Genomic DNA, 23,437 nt, shown 5'->3' with positions numbered 1-23,437 from the left:
TGTCACTAATTACTAACTCTGTTCCCCACAGTGCTAGAATCAGTTGTTAACAATCAATACTGTATGAGCCTAGCTGTTTCTTTGTTCTAACAGGTTTGATGAATATTTGTAATAGTTAGTAGTTTTTCTAACAGTAAAATTTGCATTCTTTTTTCCTACAGGCAATCAGTGGCACCTAGTGTAGTAGGATCACTAAATGAAAAAGATGAAAAAAACAAAAAGGCCAAACTGCCCATTGTTATCTGGCCTGAGTGGACAGAACAAGACATTGGCCAAGAAAAATGGGTAACTAAGAGACTGTACTTAATAAGACCTCAATAGCAAAGACAATGTACAGTTACTGTATGTTGTAAAATTCTAGAGTATGGAGGTTTATTGTGTGACAATACAGTTACAACTTACTTTATATTTAGAGTACATTTTTATTCTAAAGTCCTGTGCCCGGCCATTTAATAAGTTATAAATTTTGTAGATTGAACAACTAATACCAGGTTTGATGTTGAAAGTAAAACTCAAATATCACTTTTGTGCTACTTGATCGACCTACATAATCCATGGGGACTGAAGTTACAATCTCAGCTCTCCTTTAAATATCTAAATGGTTGATTTGTTATCTCAGTGAGATACATGCATGCCGGTCATGTTAAAATGCAGACTGCAGACCATGCAGACTGCAGACCATGCAGACTGTGTAGACAGGGGAATTTTTTATTACTTACTAATTCACCCTTTGATACAGTACACCCATGGTTATATATATATTTTCTTATCGTTGATTTTTGATGAAAACTCTTCTTTAGAGGAGCTTCCATGAAATGTATGAATCAATGTTTTATCTTTATGGTAATGTCCTATCAGAAAAACGGCATGCAAGTGTATGGGCAGGATCTTATTTCTGAGTAAAAGTAAATTTTACCTTGCAGCACTTTATTCGCTGTAAAGTTCTTTGGGTCGTGTTGTGAAGATCCTGGTAGTTATTTGCTTCGTCCACACAGCCCATTTCTTACCTCTAGATCAGAGTCACTGGTTTCCATCCTCAATACAGAAATAAAGAGTTAACAAGAGTATATAACAAAACTAAAATTCATCTCAACACAGGGGCAAATTCAACTACAACCTTCTTTGTCGATCTCCATCTCACCACGCGCTTGATAACTTTGAGCCTGGGATTTCATCCAAATTGTTCATCGGCAACCTGGGCATGAAATAACCTCATAAAACTATGTCATGTGGTGTCCAAAAACTGGACACTGTTCCAACATTACCAAAAGAGTAAGGAAAAGGTGAAAATCAGAGTTAAAAAAAAAAGGAAAAAAAGAAAAACTGAAAAGGATTAAAAAAAATTACAGTCTGCATGGTTTGCAGTCTGCAGTCTGCATTTTAACATGACCAGAGATATGCCCTTACTGTGTAATGATATAAGGCTAATTCTTCCAGTCTAGTTACATGTACACATAAAATCAAATCACACTTATTTTTTGCTTTAAAATTTTAAGGACACATCACACAAAGCGAAAGAAAAAGAAAAGGGCAAAAGTCCAAATCTGGTGAGGAACTTTATTTTACAGACTTTAACATTACAATTTGTCCTTAATATAATTATGTATAGAATTTTATAACACTTAACTGCAGAAAAATTTTTATATTTTACTTACAAGTAATACAATGCCTCTCACAGCATCCTTATGAAGATCCTGAAGGAAGAATAGATTTACCATCTTCAATTAAGTCTTTTGTGGATCACTGGAAGAAACCTGTCGAGTTTATGCTGGAAAAGGTACACATGAGTCTTACACTGTCTATTCCTGATGATTCTGTCTACTCAATAAACTACATATTGTACAATCCTATTCCCTAAAATAAAGGGTGTGGCTGGTACTTGATGAAATGTTTCTTATATCTGTTAATATCCACAGCTGGAATTGAACTATTGCTACGTGTTTAATTGACTTCTCAATAATTTACATACTACGGAGATTTGCGCATTATAAGAGACAGTCAAGCCATCTGTTAGCCTTAAATTATTGTCTAGTGTAGTGCCTAATTCTTTGAATTTTGGGTCTTGGCATTCGCCTCCTTTTGAAGTCATTTTAATGACTGAAAATTATCGTGCAGATTATCCTTTTGAATGCTATTTAACACCTTCAAGAGCTGAAATAAAACACCAATAATAAATACTTTTTTTATTTTTTACCACTTTAGTCACCAGTTGTGGTTGATCCAAAAAGTTTGACAGAAGAGATAGATTTGCTTTCAGTAAATGATCATTTGACGAATAGTGAGGTATGATTCCAATCCTTATTTACTTTCAGTGGACCTCAGTGAATGACTTAATACCCTTATGTAACCAACTGTAGATACTTGTTAGACTTTGTTGTTGTTTAACTCAACAGAAAAATAAATACAGTAGTTGGGACCTAGTGATCCATACCCTTTATCAATAGGAAATGATTTGTTCCATGTGTAAAACATTTCCTCCTTCTCCTTGCCCTCCTGAAATTATACCTTGCATCCAGCATCCACGAGGGTTCCTTTATTTATTTTGGTTCATCTGCTTCTTTAACTGTTGACTTGTAAAACTGCTTAACATTCTCCCTGCACTTAATTTTCTGTGGCTAATATTCTATTGTTGATATGGATATTCTCTCAATCTATCATCATGATTCACTGACTGACAAGGGGCCAACTCTTGAAACGTCAGCTTTTAAATCAGCTTTTAAATCCAATTTACATTATCATTGATAAAACCAAATTACCTTGTCACCCCCACAGATGCAGCATTGCAGTTTCTTTTAATTAAAAACTTACCCCCTTCTAACATATATTAAATGAATATAATATACATATACTCTAAAGGAGTGAGATAGTTTATTGTCAGTAGTAGATGATTCTGACACAGATTGTTTTTGCAGCTGCTTCGATGTATTATAGGCCAGGTGATGTGCTTATGGAAACTTCACCTCAAAGTAGAACCGATAGAGACTGTAAAAGGTTCTAAAGATACCAAGGAGAGCAACAAAGGTGATAAAGACAGGGACAAGGAGAAAGACAAAGAAAGAGGAGAGAAAGACAAAGATGCTCTGCTAGAAGACAACACGTGGAAACCGTGGAATCACATCTGGCCAAAAGAAAAAACTAAAGGGAGTTCCCTTCCTGTTTATAACCCAGGAGGAAAGTACTGTGTTAGAATATTTTGGATGGTAAGTGTACAACTGTTAGACACATAAAATACAGTCACGTGACTCCTCACTTACCCTGAAGATGAAAAAATGGTGGTCATGCATGTGTTCTGATAGGATGCTGTACTTGAGTAGGAAGATGATCCTCTTTCATGCGACCACAATTTCTTGCTTTGTTTGTGCAATTGCTAAATTCTTAGTTGTGAGGATTTGTGCACTTGAAATTTAAGACGTAGTCCCCCTTAAAGTGGTCTGGTGTATGTCAGTACAGAAAATCAATTTTTTTTTCAAACTCTACCCATGAACCTGTCTTAGTTTAAAAGTAATCAAAACCACCTTGGTTTTTCAAAGTGTTGCAAAACAATTGTTTTGTTTTTTTTAACAATACTTGCTTCAGTGCACAAAGCCCCACATTTAACAACACTGATCATCAAAAATGGCACAAGTTGCCAAAACTCTTATTTGAGAAATTTTTTTACTTCACATATTTATGTCTATTTATTTAGAATTTATTTTATAAGAAATTATACAACTTTTAATCTTGGCTCCGCACAAAAGTCCAACTTCTTCTCCATGATATTTTTGTTCAGGCTAAAATAGAGGTAGAGGAGTATGAAAATATGAAAATATGTTGTGGTTTCAGCAAACTTCTAGCACAGCTGGCTAACATATTCACGTTTTTGAAAATTCCACCCAGCATTTGACAAAAAGCTGACTCAATCATGTACAGGATTTACATTCTGAATCTTTAACCTATGACTGACACCTATAGTAAGTACTTCGACAACTAAGACAGATTATACATGGGCAAAGTTTGCAAAGTTTGAAAGAAAGCAAGTTTTAAACCAAAATGCACAAGACCATTTTTAGAGAGACTGTGTCTTAAATGTGTTATTGACCGAGTGCTTCCTGTGAAGATAGCTCAAGTTATCATGTTCTTTGTTTGTACCTTAATGTTTATAAACTGAGATGAAGTTACAGTCCATAAACAATTAAACAATTTAAGAATGAGAATGGCCATGCTAGACATGTACAGCAACTCAGTATACCTTGCAAGAGCCACTGAAATCCTGTTTCTAATTAGACACTATCTTTTTGGCCATTTATATAAATTAAATAGTTTGCTTTCTTTTAAAATCAATTAAAGTGCAAGTGACTGTGATTGGTGGTTTGTTTAGGGTACTTGGCGGAAAGTAACAGTTGATGACTGGATGCCATTTGATGAGGATGGCAAACTTATGTTACCTGCCTCACCTAATGAGCATGAACTATGGCCTATGTTGCTGTCAAAAGCTCTCATTAAAGTGGCTTCATTAGAGTAAGTGGGATTTGATATCACTCTTTATAGTTTGGGGCTCCTACAGTGTAGCTCAAGTTTTTCAAAAGTCATAATTTGGTGACTTAATTGAAATGATGAAATGAATTTGTCAGCCAGCCTCACTGTTATTTGGTGACCTAGCTGGCAATTTTATTCTCCTATCATGGCAAATTTGATTGCAGCAATCAAAATCACCAATATTTGGCATGTCAAATATCGGCAATTTTATCGCAATCACCACACCGAGCACACCCAGTGATTTTCGCAGATTGTTGCGTTCAGCATGTAAAATCGTCAGGTGTGTCACTTGCTTTAGGTAGAAAATGATGGTTGCCTAAAAAAAACACTTTGTGTAATAGTGCATTACATATTGAATCCCTTATGACACTACTCTGAATATAAGCAATGTGGCTAGCAATCCTTTTTTTAAGGTTATTGAGACATGCTAAGGCCCAGTATTTGCACAGTTAAGGAGGAGGCAATATTCTGCAAAAGAAAATGACAAAGCATAATAAGTGTTCTGGACAAATGCTTTTAATTTTTCACTTTAACCTTGTGCCATAAACCCAGTGAAGTAAAGACATTACCTCTTGCTGCATGGCCACCCAACAGTGGTCACCAAAGTGGTAACTTTCACTGCAAATTTGATAACCAAAATGTAAGTATTTTTCTTGTCACTATGGTGACCTAAATGGTTGCAGTGTGGAGCATTGAAGTTTCATTTAATAAGAGATTGAAACTTGAGCAATTTAAATCATTTAAACCACTCTCTAGGCAATGCTTTTAGGTGAAGTTTAAATTTTCTAAGCATGTTTTTGTTTTTTTCTCAATAGTTATGCTGGTGGTTATAATGGCTGTGAGTTTGGTGACTTCACTGTGGTTCATGCCCTAACAGGCTGGATGCCAGAGATCATCCCACTGAGGTAACAAGCTTTCCTGCTCCTGCCATGAGCAAGTAAATGCTCCATAAAATCCAGAATGGTTTGGGGTGTGGGATGGGGGACTGGAATTAGCTGGGAGTTTAAGGCTTGTAGTATGACATCAAATTATAATTTGTGTCTTTCTCATCAGTAATGAGTTACATTGAGAAACATTTGCAAGAAACTTCATGCGTGTAGGCTGGTTTACATGAGTGAATGTACAAAATGTCCGATATTTTTGTCCCCTTAGATGTGGTCATACCGGTGAAATCTGGAAACTGCTACTCCAAACATTGCCTCGCTGGAAACTTGAGAACACTCCACCACCAGAGGAAAAGAAACAACCTACCACAGAATGCAGAAAAAAGGACGACAAAGATAAAGAGAGAAAATCTACAAAGTCTGAAAAAAGTCAAGTCCCTGAGAAAGCTGAGAGAGACAAGGATAAGAAAGAGAAAGACAAGGGTAGACACACTTTTACCTCAATATACTTTGTGACTTTTACATGCACTAACTTTAATGAATATTCTTTGTGCGTGCCACTAGAAATTCGGCATCTCCCAAATTCATTGAAGACTATTAAATACATCAGTATGTAACACCGAGAAAATTTCCCAATTTGGCAGAAATATCACCATAAAAGGAACAGTCTTTACTATCCAACTGCGTTTCGTAGGTACAAATAATGCGCGAGACATGTACAAATATCCCGCGATATTTGTACTCCAGAAATATCGATCCACAAAACTCGCTCTCACTGAAATAACAATTAATTTGGCGTGTTGGACAATGGATCTCTCGTAAGACGTTTTGTTGTGTAGTATCGCAGAGTATTTTTACGAGTTGTGCCATATTTTGACTCGCCCTATGGGCTCGTCAAAATACGGCACAACTCGTAAATATACTCAGCGATATTACACAACAAAATGTCTAATAAGATATATATATCTTGTAACTGGTGAAAACTGATGTTACATGAATGCATTACTTGTGCCCAATTGGTAGTTGGCAATATGCATTTTATATTATTATTATTACATGTATATTATTATTTTGTTCCAGCCACTCCAGCTGCAAATCTTGTTGAAGTACCAAAGGAACCAGAGTTTGTTATTTTTGCCAGTTACTCCCATCCGCCCAATATGCCAATGAGACATTCTGTTCTTAAAGAAATGGTGAGTACACAAGGCCTGCTGAGCAAGAACATGCATCTTTTCTTACCAATAACATTATTCCAACAATAAACCTTATTTGTACTTAAATTGTCTACTAATGGTTTTATCACCCATTTTTCAAATATCTAATAATTTTCTTTGGTCACTTACAGCACACCAGTTTGCCGTTTCTATCACGTACATCTATTTTGTGTGTTGGTTCGAGACTTCAACTAGTAGGGGTGGTGAGAAACTTTCTGAGGTACCCTAGGACAAAATGTTTCCAACCTTGAGCAGGAAACATGCACCCGTGAGTCGAGATTGACATATTTGACTCGTTGATCACAAAGTCTTGCGAGGTCTTAAATTTACTTCCTTGTTATATTTCTTAGGATCTGGTACTCTCTTTGCTGCTAATAACCAAATTTGGAGACTTTAAGGGTTAATTTCAAAACTGAAGAACTGTTTGCAAAACATGGCAACCCGAGCAGAAACTTGATGCATTTTTTTTTTCTCCTATGTATGTACTTAGAAGCTTGTAACCTTGTTCTAGGTCATAAGCTTCTGATGTACTCTTTTTAAAGGTCAGCCTTGACTACACTGGAATTCCACAAAACTCTATAACCTGAACACTTTCAGAAAGTATTGCTGTCTTTACCCCCAGGCTGATGCATCTGAGAAACTGCGACAGTCTGGTCTGTCACATAACCACCCGCACCCTGTCATGCTAACAACAGTGAGGGACTGTCCCCTGGTTCCTCCTCCGCCTCCGGTTCAGATCCCTCGATGGAGGCTCATTCGGCAGAAGAAGAAAAAGCAGCCTGTGGAGCCAGCACTGACTCCCCCGGAGCCTCCTAAGGATCCACAGTTCTTGGAAGTTGTATCTCCTTTTCTTAATCACAAAGTCAGCCCCATACCTGTCAGCAGAGCGAGGTATGTGAGCATCAAATACATGTGATACTACTTTCTATGTACTTTTTTGGTGACTGGGAGGGCTGGACGGGATAATAGGGACTTTAAGAAACCACGACGGCGACGCCAAGGAAGACTTCGATTAAAAAATGAATTTCTACTCTTAGTTAGAGTTTAAAAATGGCTGCAGGAGCTTACTGTCTCATACAGCGCCACAGCTCAACTTCAGCATGACGTATAAAGTAGCCTTTGAGTTCCAAATGGAAATTAAAATAATTTGCCGTCGCGGTTTCCGTTCGCAGACGACGCAAATTTTGGCGATTTCACGTTGTTGTTTTGCATAGGACGGCCAAGAAATGTACAAAGTTTCAAAATGCACGTGCTGAGCTATTGTTCTGCCAATTAGATCTCTTGTTTTTCCACGCCCTCGTTGCCGTCGCCGTCGTGGTTTCTTGAGGTCCCTAATATTTGGCTGGACGGTCATGACGTGCAGATCAAGCACTGTCGTTCGGCACGACTCCACTCAGTCGATAAAAACTTTATATCAAATAACAGTCTCTCTTCTTTATTCTTCCTTTCTTCTTTCAGCTTCCATCTTGCGTGGCTGTACAGCTTTTTCTATCCTTGAGTCCGGTTTCTCGAAAGTCCCGGTAACTTTACGGACCCGAAGTAGTATTTCGAAATGTTTTAAATCTAATCTAGGAGATATCGGGCAGATTTTAGCTCAGGAACCAGTTCATTCCATTTCGTTTCCTGATATTTTTATTGTTTAATTTCAAAATTGTCAATATCTCGATCTTGAATGAAACACGAAAAACAGAAATCACCTTTTCGAACCCGTTAAGTCACCGGATCTTTCGAGAAACGAACCCCTGCTTATAATGATTAAAAACTAGCCCCTAATGGGGCCATTATATTTACCGATTGGTAACTTGACTTCTGATCGGTAAGACTTCTATCGGTAAATCATCAACCGATCGGTTGTTTAGTGAGCTAGCGTTTTAACTGTACCAAAAGTTATTTTACAAGTGTTTAAAATATCATGTTAGCCTACAATTTTAGTGTACAAAGACTTTTTGTAGCAATCTTCCATTTTGAGCCTGCAATTTTAGTGTACGAAAGACTTTTTGTAGCAATCTTCCATTTTTGAGCCTGCAATTTTAGTGTACGAAAGACTTTTTGTAACAATCTTCCATTCTTGATGCTTCTCTTAAAAAGTTTAGCGTACACATGTAACGCAGGCGCTCATGTCTATTGTGTTTTCGCGTGCAGAAAGCATTTATATCTTCCAGTCATTGTAAATTATTGTACTACACAGACGAGAGTAAAAGTGGCTTTTAGAACTTCAAAAGGTGTTCTTGTTTTTTTAGGACCCCTGTTAGGTGGATAAAATATCGTCCTGAGAAGCCGATGGGTGAAATACTTGAAGAAGGTGATAAGGACGATGGAAAAAAGACAGAGGGTGGGGAGGGAGGTGAAACGAAAGAAGGGCTCAATGAAGATGGTACTGCTGTTAAAGAGGTACAGTAGAATTCATATTTAACAATTATTCCACGAGCGCGCGTTGGATATGAAATGATAGATAGCCAACGTTGGCTTAATCATCTCATATCCAACAAACGCGAGTGGAATAATTGTTTTATTAAAAAAACGCCCCCAAGTTATTAGACAAATATTCTCGACTTTATTTTGTGAGAAGAAACCGGATTTAACAATGTACAAAAATTAGATTATGGTATATTGGCTCATATACCATAATGGCTGAGCCAATAAAAAGTCTTGAATTGCATTATCCAATGATCCAGTTTTTAATAATCCATAATAACCACTGTCCTTGATCTGTACAGATACGTTCCTGGGCCGGGTTGTTCAAAGCTGGTTTAAGATAACTCAGTTAATGTGAAATTTAATTTCAGATCTGAAAGCTTTAATGGTAAATTCACATTAATTATTTTCGCTTTCAATTTTGATATTTGGGTTCTCTAAAAAGGATTAAAGAAAATTATCCTTAAAAAGGCTGGGTTAGCGCTAATCAGCCCTCGAACAAATGAGCCCTGCTGTAGAAAAAATAAGGTACAAAAGGAAATGCCACAATAATTCTTGTGGCATTCCAATGGCTGTAACTGTGAAGCTTTATATGCTGGTCATGTGTGTCACTATTTATACCTTGTGTTTAGACTCACTCTAAGTATCGATCTACTCTGTAGCTCCCCTCTACACTCGTGTAATTTTACAAGTTTTAGAAAATGATCTTAAAGTGAAACAAAAATTGACAAAAAATACTTGATGAGAGATTTTTATTTAGCTGTTAAAGTGTTTCAATAACAGCGTTCCACAAAGATAAGTTAAACCACTGTAACTCCTAGAACGTAGAGCAAATATTGTATGTGTTCACCACTATAGGTACTGGGGTTTCAATAATTTTTTTCCTTCAGCGACTGCCGATGGTGTAAAGTAATAGGTCGCTATGCTCGGAAACGGGCCGAAAGACAAAACACGAGAGCCTACTCGCGGGCTCAACAGACGGCTGTCAAAGGTCCTAAGATGACGTTAAACCACTGGTCACCGGCTTTTGATAAAACCCTTGCTTATATCTTTGTGTACATGATGAGACATCCATATTTTTTTCTGGTTTATTTATCAAGGACGAAAAATCCAAGAGTTCAACTCCAAGACTAGAGACCGATGAACTCAAACCAGATCAAGAAGGCAAAGAGAGTCGCGAAAACCTTCGAGACCGTCCAAGTATCAAGGATTCTTCTAAATTAAAAGAGAGAGAAAAATCAGCAAAAAGTGATAAAGGAGAGAAAGATAAATTGCTTAAAAGTCCTGACAAAAGTGATAAAAGTAGAAGTGGCAGTAAGCTGAGTGTTGTGGACAAACCAGAGAGAACCAAGTCGGGTGGTCTGTCGCCCAAGGGAAGTCGAAGAATGTCAAGGATGGAAAAACCCGGAGATATGATCAAAAGTGAGAGCATTTTGTTTATTTGTTTGTCTGTCTGTCTGTTTGTTTGTTTTGTTTATCTGGGGTTTTTTTTGTTATTTTCCCCACTGCACAGTTTATTTTTCAAGTTCTGTACGTAGCAAATTTAAAAATTAGGCTAACTACTCTTTTGTTTCTTATCGGGTTAGAACTTATGTCTGCTTTTAATTAATAACTATAACATATATCAATACAATTTAACACCAACACATTCTTAATTACTCAATCTACGTTACTTACTACTCACAATGGAGAGGAACCGTGACCAAGCACCTCAAAACAGGAGAGGAGAAGCTGACACAAGCCGCCACAAAGAGGAGGGCCCGTAGAAAGCTTCGTGTCAGCTTTGTCCAACAGACAGCATACACATGCAACACTTGCAACAAGGACTGCCATTCACGCATTGGTCTTCACAGTCATAGTCGCCGATGCTCCAGCCAATCACACAACTAGGATGCTATACCCATGGTCGACCCTGACCGATAGAGGCCTACTACTGCGTTACTTACTGACCGACCTATTAACTTACACTTTACATTGCGTTTTTAAAATCCATTTGTACTTTTGATCCAGAGTTAAGCACGCTGAAATTTTCACTTTTAAACTTAATTTAACGGGTGTTTACACGGTTGTACAATTTGAATGTCTTACATTTTAGCGCCGCCTGAAACGAGGCGAATTTCACGAGTTGAAAAAGGAGTTAAGGTAGAACTGGAAAGGGACTCGTCGCACAAAGTGGAGACTATTCGCGAAGATGAACTGCCCGTGCTTGATTTGCCTGGTTCTCTTGCTGATGGGGACAAAACGCCTGGCGATGGCACTGAGGGAGAAACAATTAATGACAAAACTGATGGAGATAAGACCGAGGATGGTGAGAAGGTTAAAGAAAACAACAACAAAGACAAGAAAATCTGGATGGATTACGCTGACTTTTGCAAATGTTTTAGGTCGGTAGATCTCACTAGTCGTGGCTTGTGATGAACTTACTCTTATGGTCCCCTGGTAGTAACTAGTTATAGCAATTTTCAGTGGTATCAAAGGTAATCCATGGTAGCTTTGGTTTTACTGAGTTTGTTCTGTGATTGGTCCAAAAAAGACCCGCAGCATATCCTCCACAATCGCGACTTGGTCATCCGCGTTTTTTCCCGCGCTGTAAGCAGTTTGCTTGTTTTCACTGGCTAACGATAACGTAAATCTTTGTTTTGATTGGTCGCTGGGATTGCTTTAATTTTGTTTTTTCGACACTTGTTGAAAAGCGCTCTGTCCCCATAGTTCTGGCTGAAACATGAATTCTGAAACTGGATACGCTTCTGAAAGTAAAAAAAGAAACAAAAAAAAAAAAAACACGTATGTTTGGTCTTATGCAATCATAAATTCAACTTGTTGGAGGTACATTTCTTGTGACCTGATAACGAAGAAATATGGCTTTGCCTACATATATTTTTTCATTTATTTATTATACAACTTTTTTTTTTTTTTTTTTTACATTTTGCAGGCATTTATATATATTCCACAAACCTAACACGTACAATTATAGCAAAGGAAGTTCTGAATTAAAGGTGAGGATAAGTTGTAAAGTAGTTTCTGTCATTTGTACAGATACAATAAATGTAGACAGCTAAAACATTCAGCTCATTTTTTGTCCTTCTTCCTTTCCTCCGTCTGGATTCTTTACAGTGAGTTTGTCAACGGAAGTCTACAAATTGAATGTCTCTCTTCTTTTGTCAATATATGTGAACGCCCAGTAGTTTCTTGTTTCCTAATCTTCTTCTCTGTCCTGATTCTATCATGTCGAAATACCAAGTTTTTTCCCTGGGTGCGAATCCGTGTATCTTTCCACCCAACATCAGTATGCATATTCTCCATACTGTTCTCTTTAAATTGCCTATAAAACTGACAAGGAGAATTTGTTTAACAGTCAAGGTCTTTTTTATTTGAAGATCATTTCATTAATTCTCCTGACTTTAATGTGTGATTCAGGGGTGATATTGTAAGGAGAAATTAGATGTTAGTCACTCTTAGCTGTCAAAGTGTTCAAAAAGCTGCCCTCGTGAAATAAAGCCTTTACCTAAAGTGTTTACAATACTGCACCCTCACTTGATCTTCTCTCATTTTTTTTTTCTTCTTCTAATGAAGCTTTAAGGTAGGTTATTTAATTATTGGAAAGAGGAAAAAGTAACGAAAAAGTTTTCGTTTAAATCAGGATTACTCAGCTAACAACATCTCAAAGATAACTTTAACTCCTTTTTTTCGGTTTATTTGTGAGCATCGGTATCGAATGTTTAGAGTTATCAGTGTATTTGAGTAGCAACTGGTTTATATTTAATAATAATAATGTAAGACAATGCTAATTTGATAACATAATGTAACTTTGCACTCTCTGACAATATATTCTTTTCCTTCTCTCGCGTTGATAAGTGTTCTTCTCTGAACCAATCTTTAACCTCAGAAGTGGAAATAACTTGCTCAAGCCCTTCAGAGGTACTTATATCTTCTACTGCTTTGTCCATTTCTTTTCTGCTTGTCGCTGTTTTCAACTTGGGATTTCTTGCTGATCTTTTAAAAGCAATCTGAACTTTTTCAACCCCTTATCTGTTATGCGCTAGATGCAGGTTCCAACATGCAGTGATTACCCTCTGCCTGTCGCTGTTTCATCTTTCTTGAGCAATTTTGGTGCAGTGTTTGTCAGGAACTGGGCCTTCTCAACCCTTGCCTGATGTTTGTTCACTTTGGCGGACTTTGATTGTGTAGTTTTAGAACGTTTCTTTAAAACTAACCCGTTATGTACACTAATTCTCATATTTTATGACGTCGTTATTATTCTCAAAAGTGATTTGTTTGTTATTTAAGTGTAATCATCCAGCTGATAGTGCTGCTTAGCGTTAGAAACTTTTTTACCGACAATACCGCCCGCGTGCACCGCAGCACCTACACGCGCGCTAAGCTCGTGTAATTCGTAGGAACTCGCGAGGAACCCAACAGAATTCATTGACTCGCTCATGCTCGTTAGAGTTCTTATGACGCACTTTAGTCTCCTTGCACGCATTTAACGAATTCTAGTTGACTGAATTAGGGAAATGTATACGCATTTTTCACTCCGTGCATTTTTTATTACACGCAGGTGCATGTAGTGACACGCAGTGTGCGTGCGTGGGTGAGAATTTCTCGCACGTTAAGTGCGTGTAATTATTCTGTAATGCACGAGAGCGGTATTGTACATTTAGCGTCCTCTTTGTTTCCTCAAGTTATTACCATGTTAATCTACTCTCACCACTCTCCCTCGGACGATCACCACATACTAGCTATTGAAGATAGTATCCAAGTGTTAAATTATGGTGAACTGATACAAGCTTTTTAACATACTAACGCATTAATTATCGTCAGAGCTGGGTTTTCATTCCTATTAATGTTTATCATCATCATCAACATCATCACAATTCCGTGACATCTGAAAGGAAGATGTCCTCTGTTATGGGACGTAAGCTTAAAAGACAAGAAAGTGAAATGTCTTTGCTATCTGTGAGTTTTTCATCACCAACGAAATTATCACAATTCACCTCTTTCCCTCACGACCACATAATCCTATTTAATTTCTCCACCAAGCACCCAGTAATTGTTTCGTTCTACACGTCTTACGCGTTTATGTCTCTAACTCCACTCTAACGTTTTAATGAAAGGATTTTTTGAAATTTCACAGTAATTTCACTTTTTTTAATGTGTGCAAGACGCGTTGTCCCAATGGCCACCTGACACGAGGGCCTCGGGTTCAAAAGGGCCATGTGTTCGAGTCCTGACTGTGACGCGAACGAGGCATTTTGTGGTTTTTTTTTTTTTTTTTTTTTTTTTTTTTGACCCAGAAAGCTTAACTTCTTGGCAAACCCTAACCCTTACCCTTGCAATCCTCATGTTTCCCTCAAACCCTCGCACAGGGGACCAACAAAATCCAGCACACACCTCCTTGTTAAGCTTATCTCTATGATATATTTTCATTTGTGGCCTTAATCTTGTTAACTTCCAGAATGTTGCCATGACCAGTCATGTTGGTAAAAAGTCAGGTCTGATGCCAACCTCGTCAGTCACAGCAACCACGCCTTCACCAGGCAAGGCCACAGCGCTCAGTCCGTCACCATATCATGGTTCCTTTGGGGGACAAAGTCAAAATCAAGACCCTCCCCCACCGTTCCTGTTTGTTGATAGTCTGAAACTCGTCGAAATTGTGGTAAGCTTCACTGCGTTCTCCAGGTGGCTTGATCCACCGCAGCCCATTATCAGAGAAAGGGACAAGGAGAAGGAAAAGGATTCTAATAGCGTAGTAACAGGTGAGAATAAGGAAATACAGCCGTGTGTCTCGTTGTCATCCAATCTACACTTATATGCCTTAACTGTAATTAACAAGTTGCTGTTTACGTCAACCAAATAATTTACAGTAAGCTGTAGTAAGTTCTTTGGATTCAGGGCTTATATTTTGTTATAGCAACGTCTTCACTGATATTACAGTGTAGATTGTAGAAGTTATTTTAACATGTGACTGCGTCATTCAGTAACATGGAACTCTGAGGTTGTGAACCAAACCTTCTGTGAATCATTGTAATGGCCATTTAACCGTAAAAACGAACAAAATGGATCGAAATGCCTTATCAAAACACTGGAAGGTAACCTTTTTGACCTGTCACAAACAACCCATATGTTTCCTGAGAAATCTAAACCATTATTGGCAGCAACGTATAATGTATTTGTGATAATTCTTTGTTTGCATGTTACTGAAAAGTGCACTAGTTTTAGGTCCACAGTTTTTCCGAGGTATGACAAAGGTTCTCTATTTAGATATTTTGAAATAAGATTGTTAACTATCATAACCTTTGAGCGGGAAACTTTCTGTATATTGTAAACTAATGTTTCTGTGTTACCGAGTTGATGTTTCTGTCTCTGTGTTCGACAAGATCCTAGGGAAACAACTCAGTTTGAGGAGAAACCGGTACCACCCACCCCAGGCCTACTCGTTGCGGAGCCTTACTCTTGGAAGAGCCTGGTGACGGGTCAGCCAATTCTGCGCATCCGCACTTCAGGCACCAAGGCAGCCGTTCTTGTTCTTCCGCCAGGGTAGGTTGATAGTAAACTAGCGAAACTTGCGTTTTAGTCTTGTATCAAATTATATTTCAATTTTGGTCTTTCTCGCTATATGAACTTTTTTCGTTGATACGACAAGTCAGGAATTTTTTGCGAAACATTTCAAGTTGATGATCTAGTGAACAGAGACCATTGCGGTTTCTCTTCTGTGGAATAATTTTCGCGTGAAGTTCAAAACCGATGAACCAATCAGACAGACTCTGTAAAGATATTTCAACAGTGTGGAATTTTAGTTATCAGTCTTTCTTGCCTCTGGAACTATAGACAAAATCAGAGCGAAAAGCAAGGTTCGCAACCACCATTGAAACAGCAGGAAACACAACTTCTGATTACGTCATTATCACACGTATCTTTGTAGGCGTCACGTGTTGAGATTTCTTGTCCAAGCCTCTCACGGTTATCACGTGGAAATGGCTTCACAGACGCCATTTGTTTATGGAGATGAAGACACAGTAATGGCTTGTCTTACAAAGGTACATGTACTGTACTAATTAATACATTAAATTAATTAATACCTACACTTGTACCACACCTTCAGAGTCAAATCTTTATTCAGCAGTTTAGGGTAGCATCAGGTGCAAAAAATTCTTCGTACCATTAAGTTGACAAAGTTGTCTGGGATATTTTTATTTTATCTTATTTTATTTTTATTAGAAGAAAAAAGTACATTTTCTTTGAATTTCAATAAACATGCCGCGTTTTTTACAAGTATCCAGACAAACTTGGCTGTCTAATGATGACCTAACTCGTCAATGCTTTCCCTAGGAAAGCTGTCGTTTCCTGGAGCACGCCATGAATGTGTTTCAGTCTGTTGGCAGTCTTGTTGGGTCGTTCGCTGATCCTCCTGCAGACAGAAAGTTCGACTTGGATCTTGGACTTAAAGATCAAACGAAAGACATTCAAGATAGGCATTACAAGGTACGGTATAGTTATCAATTACAAATCTCATTATATACATAAAAAAGATAAGCGCGTCTGATTGGCTGATTGTGCATTTTTTGTGTTATCATATAAGGGGAAAAATTACTGAATTGTGATTGGTCAAGACAGAGGGAATTTTTTCTTAATTTTTGTAATTGCCCCGGGAAAAATTACTTGAAAATGATTGGCTGAAAATCGCTTAGCAACGGCTGCCAAGGTAAAGAAATTTCTGTTTGTTTTGTAACAATGGCGTCCCGTTTTGCCTGAGATCAGTAAGAAAACATTTTGCCCCTTATATTATAAACAAGTAATCACATGGTTCCTCGTAAAATTAAGGATTAATATCACTTGTGTTTTCGGAAGTTGCAGAAATTTCACTCGTCGCTGCGCGACTCGAGCAATTTCAGCAACTTCCGAAAACACGCGTGATGTTAATCCTTAATTTTACTCGGCCCCATGCGATTACCTATACTAACACGAATGCAAATTACAAATAGCGCGCGCGCGCTGTCTTAACTTTCTGTGATGCTCTTTTCATGTACATTACTAAGTAACTACATGATTTCTCATGCAATTAAGTGTAAATAAGTACTTGTCAATTTTTCAAAGACCACAAATTTTCAAAGATTTACAGTTTTGGAGTTTTTGAAAAACTTACTCGTGTCTATTAACAAATTACGCGCGTCTGATTGGCTGAAAACGGGTGCTTTTTTTATTCACGAGTGTAAAGTTGCAACACGAGAGCAAAGTACAAGTAGCACGCACTCGCTGTCAAAATTTCGTCTGTCTTGACTTTCCTTGATGCTTTTTTAGTGTTTTCTCATGCAATTTGGTGTAAATAAGCAACAGTAAGTTTTTAAAGACTACAATATTGATGTCTTTGAAAAATTTACTCGTGCTTATTAGCACCAAATTGCACTCGAAAACGTGTTATTACCTTTATAAATACCACACCTTGAGACACGTTCGAGCAGGATACGTTGGAATATAATGTTTCCGTTACAAGTATCATGATGCGTTACGATACGAAACGAAATGACAGGATGTTCAATAAACTTGCGAGGTGGTTCCTAATTTTCGTTGAGCGACCTACCCAATAATTGCATGTCTTTCTCAGCCACTGTGTTTCTGATTTTAAAACACACATTCATCCGCAGGGTAGCGAATGATGTTCATCTACTCGATGTATTGCTTAAATCTCTAAGATCGTGGAGTGCGCATAAAGTAAATTTAGTGATTCATTCACTGGGTATTAACTCAACTACATATACACATTTTCTTCAGGTTTTCATGAGGTGTCTTCTAAAGAGTGTCAGATTCCATCTGGCCGATTCTTACGATTTAGCCATGCACTTTGCCTGGAAAGCTTTTCAGTTCCAAGCCTCTCTCTGTCTGCATCAGCGAGTCGGCCGCAGGCCCTTGTCAGCAGGGGAGATCACGAGGATCGGCTCAATGACAAAGAAGCAGACCATCAAGAGCGCAGGCGCAGTACCTCCTACTTGGGTGGATCGTACATCAAACAGTGACGAGGAAGCCGCGGCAACTAAAATCCAGGCCACTTTCAGGGGCTATTTCCTTCGGAAACTGGCACGAGCGTACGTGAAAGGTTGGTATGGAGCACTTAACTTTTTAACAATGTACTAGAAAGAACAATGATGAAGTGATTGAAGCTTTTGTAATATGATATGTGGCCATTTGTAAAGTTTAGACTGAAAGCTGAACCTTTGAGACGAGATGAAATATGAAAAGGGCGGACGAAAAAATGAAGCTGAGCATTTGTGCTGGAAAACGGCATAAACAAGCTAAAATCTGGCGATCCGTTTGCGAGGGGAAAAAAACGCGCTCCGTGTGAGAATGGAAGGCAAAAAATCAAATCCATCTTCAATGGTTCTACTTAGTAATTTGAGCTTTTTTAAGCCCATTCCGATAGACGGTAAACTTCATGAAGGTCCATGCACTCAGAGTCAATCTACGAATGTACAATCTTGAGGATAAAGGGAAAGCTGCCCATACCATTAAGTACAGCTGTATCCCCCTCAGTTGTTAAACGTGTTTTGTGTGGTTACTCACACACCTTGATATTTGCTAATAGTGCTTTTTACAGTTGTGGGCTTGGTGGCCAAGCCTTTGAACAGGAGTGAGGCTAAGGGTGACCCTGTTGAGACCTGTATCTAGTTAGCATGATAACAAAGTAATTTGCATTTGAAAAGCAGCAACATCTCTATCACAACAAGGTCACCCTTAGCCTCACTCCTGTTCAAAGGCTTGGCCACCAAGGCCACAACTGTTAAAAAGGACTATTGATCATGGCTCATGGTCAAACTCTTCAAAAAAGGATTACTGTAGAGATGTTTCGTACCAATTCTTACCTCCGAGGTAGAACGCATCACTTCGTCATCTCCCTAGGGTATTCATTTTCGGAATTTTTCTCACAGGTACCGACGAGCACCAGAAAGCATGGGAGCTTCTCTCCAAAGCTTGGGGTGTTATCGAACCTAACTTGGAGAGCTTTGCCATTCAGATCTTCAGGTTAATGTTCAAACGGGATTCAGAATTGTTCCCTTTGTTTCCTTTCTTCAAAGACGAGTGGAGTCGCGTGGCGTACTCTGATTACCCAGGAGGGTACCCCGAGCAACCACCTCAATCTTGGTTTGTGGTTTTTAGGTAAGAAATAAGGCCTTGCTTTTTATTTCAGTGTTTTTTTGTTTTGTTTTGTTTTTTGTTTGTTGGTTTTTTTTTGTGTGTGTGTGTGTGATTTTATCGAGGTAGAGAATCTCCAGAATGAAAATAAGAAAACGGAAACATGCGAAGGTGGTCATTTAAATGTCGCTTGTAGATTCATCCACCAACATCGCATGAATTTCCCAAATAATGCAATTGGAAAATGCAGTGAGATCAGTTAGGTGAATTTATTTTTCGGTGGATATTGGGACGTAATTAGTGACCAAATTTGCTTTCTTTGGGTTTTCTTTTTAGGGAAGTGTTCTTCGTTGATGAGCCAGTGCTCATGGTCCCTAAACTGTACGTTACCTTACCGACATGTTTATTGCGGGTTGTAGACAATGACTCTGGGGAAGAACTGACCAGGGTCTTTCAGAAAGTTGCACCCAATAACCTGAAGAAGAATAAGGTAACTTTTTCTGTTAACACTAATATGCCTGAGAAAGATAGTCGCCTAGCTCATCATAGAGAGTCTGTGGCTCAGTGGTAGGGCGTCAGAGCTCGGAGTCTGAAGGTCTCAGGTTCGATTCTTCGTGGGGACTCAATTTTCTCCTTGTCCCACGCTCGTTAGAAGACGAAAAAACATCTCTCTGTAAGACGATGATTGTTTTTGATGCCCGTAGAGACCAAGGGCTCTCGGTGTTAGGGATCGCCATTGCTGCTTACTTGATTATTCAGTGTTTTCAGTGGTGCTCAAAGGTGCTCTTTTGCTCTTTAATTCACTGGAATTCCTCTCTTTCATCAGCGTGGTTACACTTTTGTGGCTGAAGCAAGAACGCCAAACGCCATTCTCCCGGCGGGAAAGTTTCGTTTGCGCGTGATCGGTTCCACAGAACCCTTACCCTACCCTGGACGAGAGGGAGTGAACAGTCACTTTGTCACCAGGGAGATCAGGGATTATTATATTCCAAACAAATACAACATCATTTTTAGGTTAGATGGAAGATGAATTTCTTGGAAAGACTCATTGTATCTGACTTACTTTGTAGATAAACTATGTTTTGACACATAAACCTTTACACCTTTACATCAGGAGGCATATTCTCCATACTGTTCTCAATACATTTTTTAAGGTGCTGACTAGGAGAATTTGCTGAACATTCAAGAGCTTCTTTAGTTGGTGATCATTTCCTTTCTTTTTATGACCTTCATGTCGTACGTAGGGGTGATATTGTAAAGAGACATTAGATGCCAGTTCCACTTTGGAGTGAAAGGGCAAAACCAGTGTAATTCTGGGTCACCCGTGTCTATCCATTTTCAGAGTCCTATCTTGTCAGTCAGTCAGTCAGTCATATCCTTTATTTAAACACGATGAGGTTTAAAGCTGGGGGCTTGTGGGGTCGTGTGAATATGATTACAATAACAATAAAAATAGTGTCCCTTAAAATCACTCTACAAAATATACAGTAAGAATAATAAAAATGATTTACATTATTTATCTCTAAGTAAATTGACTACAGCGTTTAAAACATAAAAATAGTTAAAAGCATCTAAAATCTTGGTAGTGCCTGGATAGTGACTGGACTGACTGTGGGCTAAAATCGAGATCCTTAAAATAAGAGCCTTCTTCACTTTGCGATAAAAAACTGAAAACTGGTCTGTGAAATGTTTCGAGACAGCGTTCCAGAGTATAGCGCCTCTATAGCTAATGGAGTTTTTAAGAAACTGCGAGTTAAAACGCGGGACAATTATATTATTACTCCTTCGAAAATTGTATGTGGTGCATGGTTTGTTTGTTAAGTATGACAGAGCCGTAGGTGCTTCACCTATAAAGACGCTTTGGAGTAGTTTAATTAATCGAAGTTTATAATAGAGGGTTAAAGTATTCCACTTCGAATGTCGGTAAACTTCCTCAGTAGGCATATCTCGGGGCAAGTTGAATATAATTCTGGCCGCCCTACGGTTAAGTACTTCTAGCGAATGTAGAAGCTCTGCATTAGGGCAGCCGCTCCAGACGACTAGTCCGTATAGAACTGATGGTAGTATTATCTTGAAGTATAAGTCCAATCGGGCGTTTCTGTTCAAGAACGGACTCCTTTTCAATAGACAAAGTTTGTTTACAAAATTCTTTTTTACATTAGTAAGGTGGTGGGTCCATGAAAGTCTCTCGTCGATAGTAACACCCAAAAGACGAGAGTGTTTCACCCACTCGATCCAATCCTCCCCAATTGTCACCGAATTTAGTGGCCCGATGTGCGGTTTCGTCATCAACAGCATAGCTTCACACTTTGCCGAGTGAGGGGTTAAAGAGTTCTCTAGGCAAAATATACAGTAAGAATAATAAAAATGATTTACATTATTTATCTCTAAGTAAATTGACTACAGCGTTTAAAACATAAAAATAGTTAAAAGCACTTAAAATCTTGGTAGTGCCTGGGTAGTGACTGGTCAGAACTCGAATGACGAATAACTTCTTACGTGACTGTGTTAGTTACTGTCCCCAGCCGCTGACCTGTTCAGCACAACACTACAATCAGATTCCACTGGTAGTTTAATGCCGGGAAGTGCATTAAAAGGGAACAAAAAGGGCCTTTGTGTTGATGCGTACAAAGTACCTTATTTTCTGTACTCTGTGCTAGGTACACAGTCAAGGTCCAAGAGGATCACATGGCGAGCTTGCAGCTGGGGACGTCCAAACCAGACGTGTACATCAAGCTACAGGTAAACTGATAAGGAAGCATTTCACTTCCTTGAAAAAGGCTTGCAGCTTAGTAAATGCGCACCCACTCCTCCCCCCCTAACCCAACAACAGTCAACTAATAAAAAGCTGGGGTTAATGTTGGCTTAGGGGAGGGGTGGGTGCGCAGATACTGGAATTGATCCCAACGTTGCTTGACTTATGTTTATAATTTGTCAACCAGGCGAGTTATAAACACTTCGTTTTCTTGCACAGATTTTGGATCATGAACAGGAGGTATGTAGCACGACCGGGAAGAGTCACGCAGTCATCCCTGCTTTCACTTTTTACCGTGATCGTACAGGCGATGAAGATGAAAAACAAAGACGAGGTAAGAAAGTAAATAATGTTCAATATTGCGTAATTTTCTTGTCTTGTTAAACTAGTCTTTCTTTTGCAATTTACACAATAGATGTCCTATGTCCCAGATGGCGGCCGCTCCGATTGGAGTGTCCGCCATCTTGGATCTATACTAGTTTGGGACGAGACTTGAATGTTATTAAGTTTCTTTTGTTGTCTTTGTTTCCAGGTTCGCGCCCTCCTACCTCGTCCCACCCCCGCTCGGCCAAGAGACCTTCGTCAGGAAGCCGCAAAGCAGTAGCATCTCCCATGCAAGGGAAGGGTGGTAAGAAGAGTGGAAAGGAGTCTAGTAACTCCTCACGGCCAGGATCATCGGTGAGTGACCTGGTGCCCAAACTCGTGCAGACATTTCAGCTGATATGTAACGTTCCACAGATCCTTTTTAATGTTGAATTCTCGAACTTACCTTGAATACTGGCAGTTCTTGTTGTTCCGTCGAAAGATCACACACGAAGTAAAACTAGATTCTTACAATAACATCCTCACACAGGCGGTGGGACGTGAATTAAATTTAATCACTTTCCTTTGCCTTTTAGCAGAAAGGCTCTCGGGTTCTCCTTTGCGACGACTCCGAAGACAAAGAAGACGAAGAAACCGAAGATACAGAGCCCGAAATCAAGGTTTGTGGTTTGATTACACTCCTCAAAGGTCGCCTGTTACTTCCCATCTTCAAAATATTTACATCGTTACCACCCGATCATTCGCGTTTGTCTTGTAATCTGTGCAGTCCACAGAGCATTAAACCATTCTAACGTTCCGGTCTGAAGTTATGGTACTATTTCGCGTTTGCTACCCAAACGGGTATCACTAACAGTTCGCCGAGTTGTCTCAGAGCAAATGCACTTAGGGCTCACTGATTTTACTTTTGTTTTAGATGCACAAGTACATAATTCAGGCCCAGGTACTACGCGACAGTTGGCCGTTGTCCAAGAGCGCTTGGGAATTTGTTGCCATGGTCAAGAGCCTCGACAGACTAGATGTTGAAGGTATCTTTGCATTTGTGGGTTTTTCTTGTTCTACCCTCTGGTAAAGTTTTTTTCTTCGTAGTTGATATATAGTGCGGGCAGCCCAGACGAGAAGGACTGGAAAACATTTTTTGAACCAGGGCCAAATATTTTCCCGTTTGGCTCAACCTAACTGTTATGTTTTGAAAAATTCGAAAAGTT

General features: G+C 38.9%; 1 protein-coding gene across 6 annotated transcripts in view; it reads left to right on the top strand.

The window, feature by feature from the left end:
* LOC111322541 (androglobin) overlaps window positions 1-23,437 on the top strand; it is a 33,379-nt gene that overhangs the window by 7,048 nt on the left and 2,894 nt on the right. For 3 of the 6 annotated variants that reach the window (XM_022925650.2, XM_022925652.2, XM_022925653.2), the window contains 27 exons: window positions 162-285; window positions 1,497-1,547; window positions 1,679-1,777; window positions 2,203-2,283; window positions 2,913-3,200; window positions 4,358-4,497; window positions 5,331-5,420; window positions 5,668-5,882; window positions 6,480-6,592; window positions 7,236-7,504; window positions 8,854-9,004; window positions 10,129-10,450; window positions 11,124-11,412; window positions 11,961-12,024; window positions 14,484-14,784; window positions 15,406-15,565; window positions 15,951-16,065; window positions 16,358-16,510; window positions 17,798-18,119; window positions 18,949-19,177; window positions 19,490-19,643; window positions 19,980-20,167; window positions 21,814-21,895; window positions 22,128-22,242; window positions 22,441-22,586; window positions 22,808-22,891; window positions 23,146-23,257. In XM_022925650.2, the coding sequence (XP_022781385.2) occupies window positions 162-285; window positions 1,497-1,547; window positions 1,679-1,777; window positions 2,203-2,283; window positions 2,913-3,200; window positions 4,358-4,497; window positions 5,331-5,420; window positions 5,668-5,882; window positions 6,480-6,592; window positions 7,236-7,504; window positions 8,854-9,004; window positions 10,129-10,450; window positions 11,124-11,412; window positions 11,961-12,024; window positions 14,484-14,784; window positions 15,406-15,565; window positions 15,951-16,065; window positions 16,358-16,510; window positions 17,798-18,119; window positions 18,949-19,177; window positions 19,490-19,643; window positions 19,980-20,167; window positions 21,814-21,895; window positions 22,128-22,242; window positions 22,441-22,586; window positions 22,808-22,891; window positions 23,146-23,257 (4,457 nt within the window). Of the gene's footprint in view, window positions 1-161; window positions 286-1,496; window positions 1,548-1,658; window positions 1,778-2,202; window positions 2,284-2,912; window positions 3,201-4,357; window positions 4,498-5,330; window positions 5,421-5,667; window positions 5,883-6,479; window positions 6,593-7,235; window positions 7,505-8,853; window positions 9,005-10,128; window positions 10,451-11,123; window positions 11,413-11,960; window positions 12,025-14,483; window positions 14,785-15,405; window positions 15,566-15,950; window positions 16,066-16,357; window positions 16,511-17,797; window positions 18,120-18,948; window positions 19,178-19,489; window positions 19,644-19,979; window positions 20,168-21,813; window positions 21,896-22,127; window positions 22,243-22,440; window positions 22,587-22,807; window positions 22,892-23,145; window positions 23,258-23,437 lie in introns of those variants that run through there. The other 3 variants (XM_022925651.2, XM_088729416.1, XM_088729417.1) reach the window with 2 other exon arrangements.

The sequence above is a fragment of the Stylophora pistillata genome, chromosome 8 (genome assembly GCF_964205215.1).
Source record: "Stylophora pistillata chromosome 8, jaStyPist1.2, whole genome shotgun sequence".
NCBI classification, from domain to species: domain Eukaryota; kingdom Metazoa; phylum Cnidaria; class Anthozoa; order Scleractinia; family Pocilloporidae; genus Stylophora; species Stylophora pistillata.
This window is presented reverse-complemented; position numbering and strand designations above follow the sequence as displayed.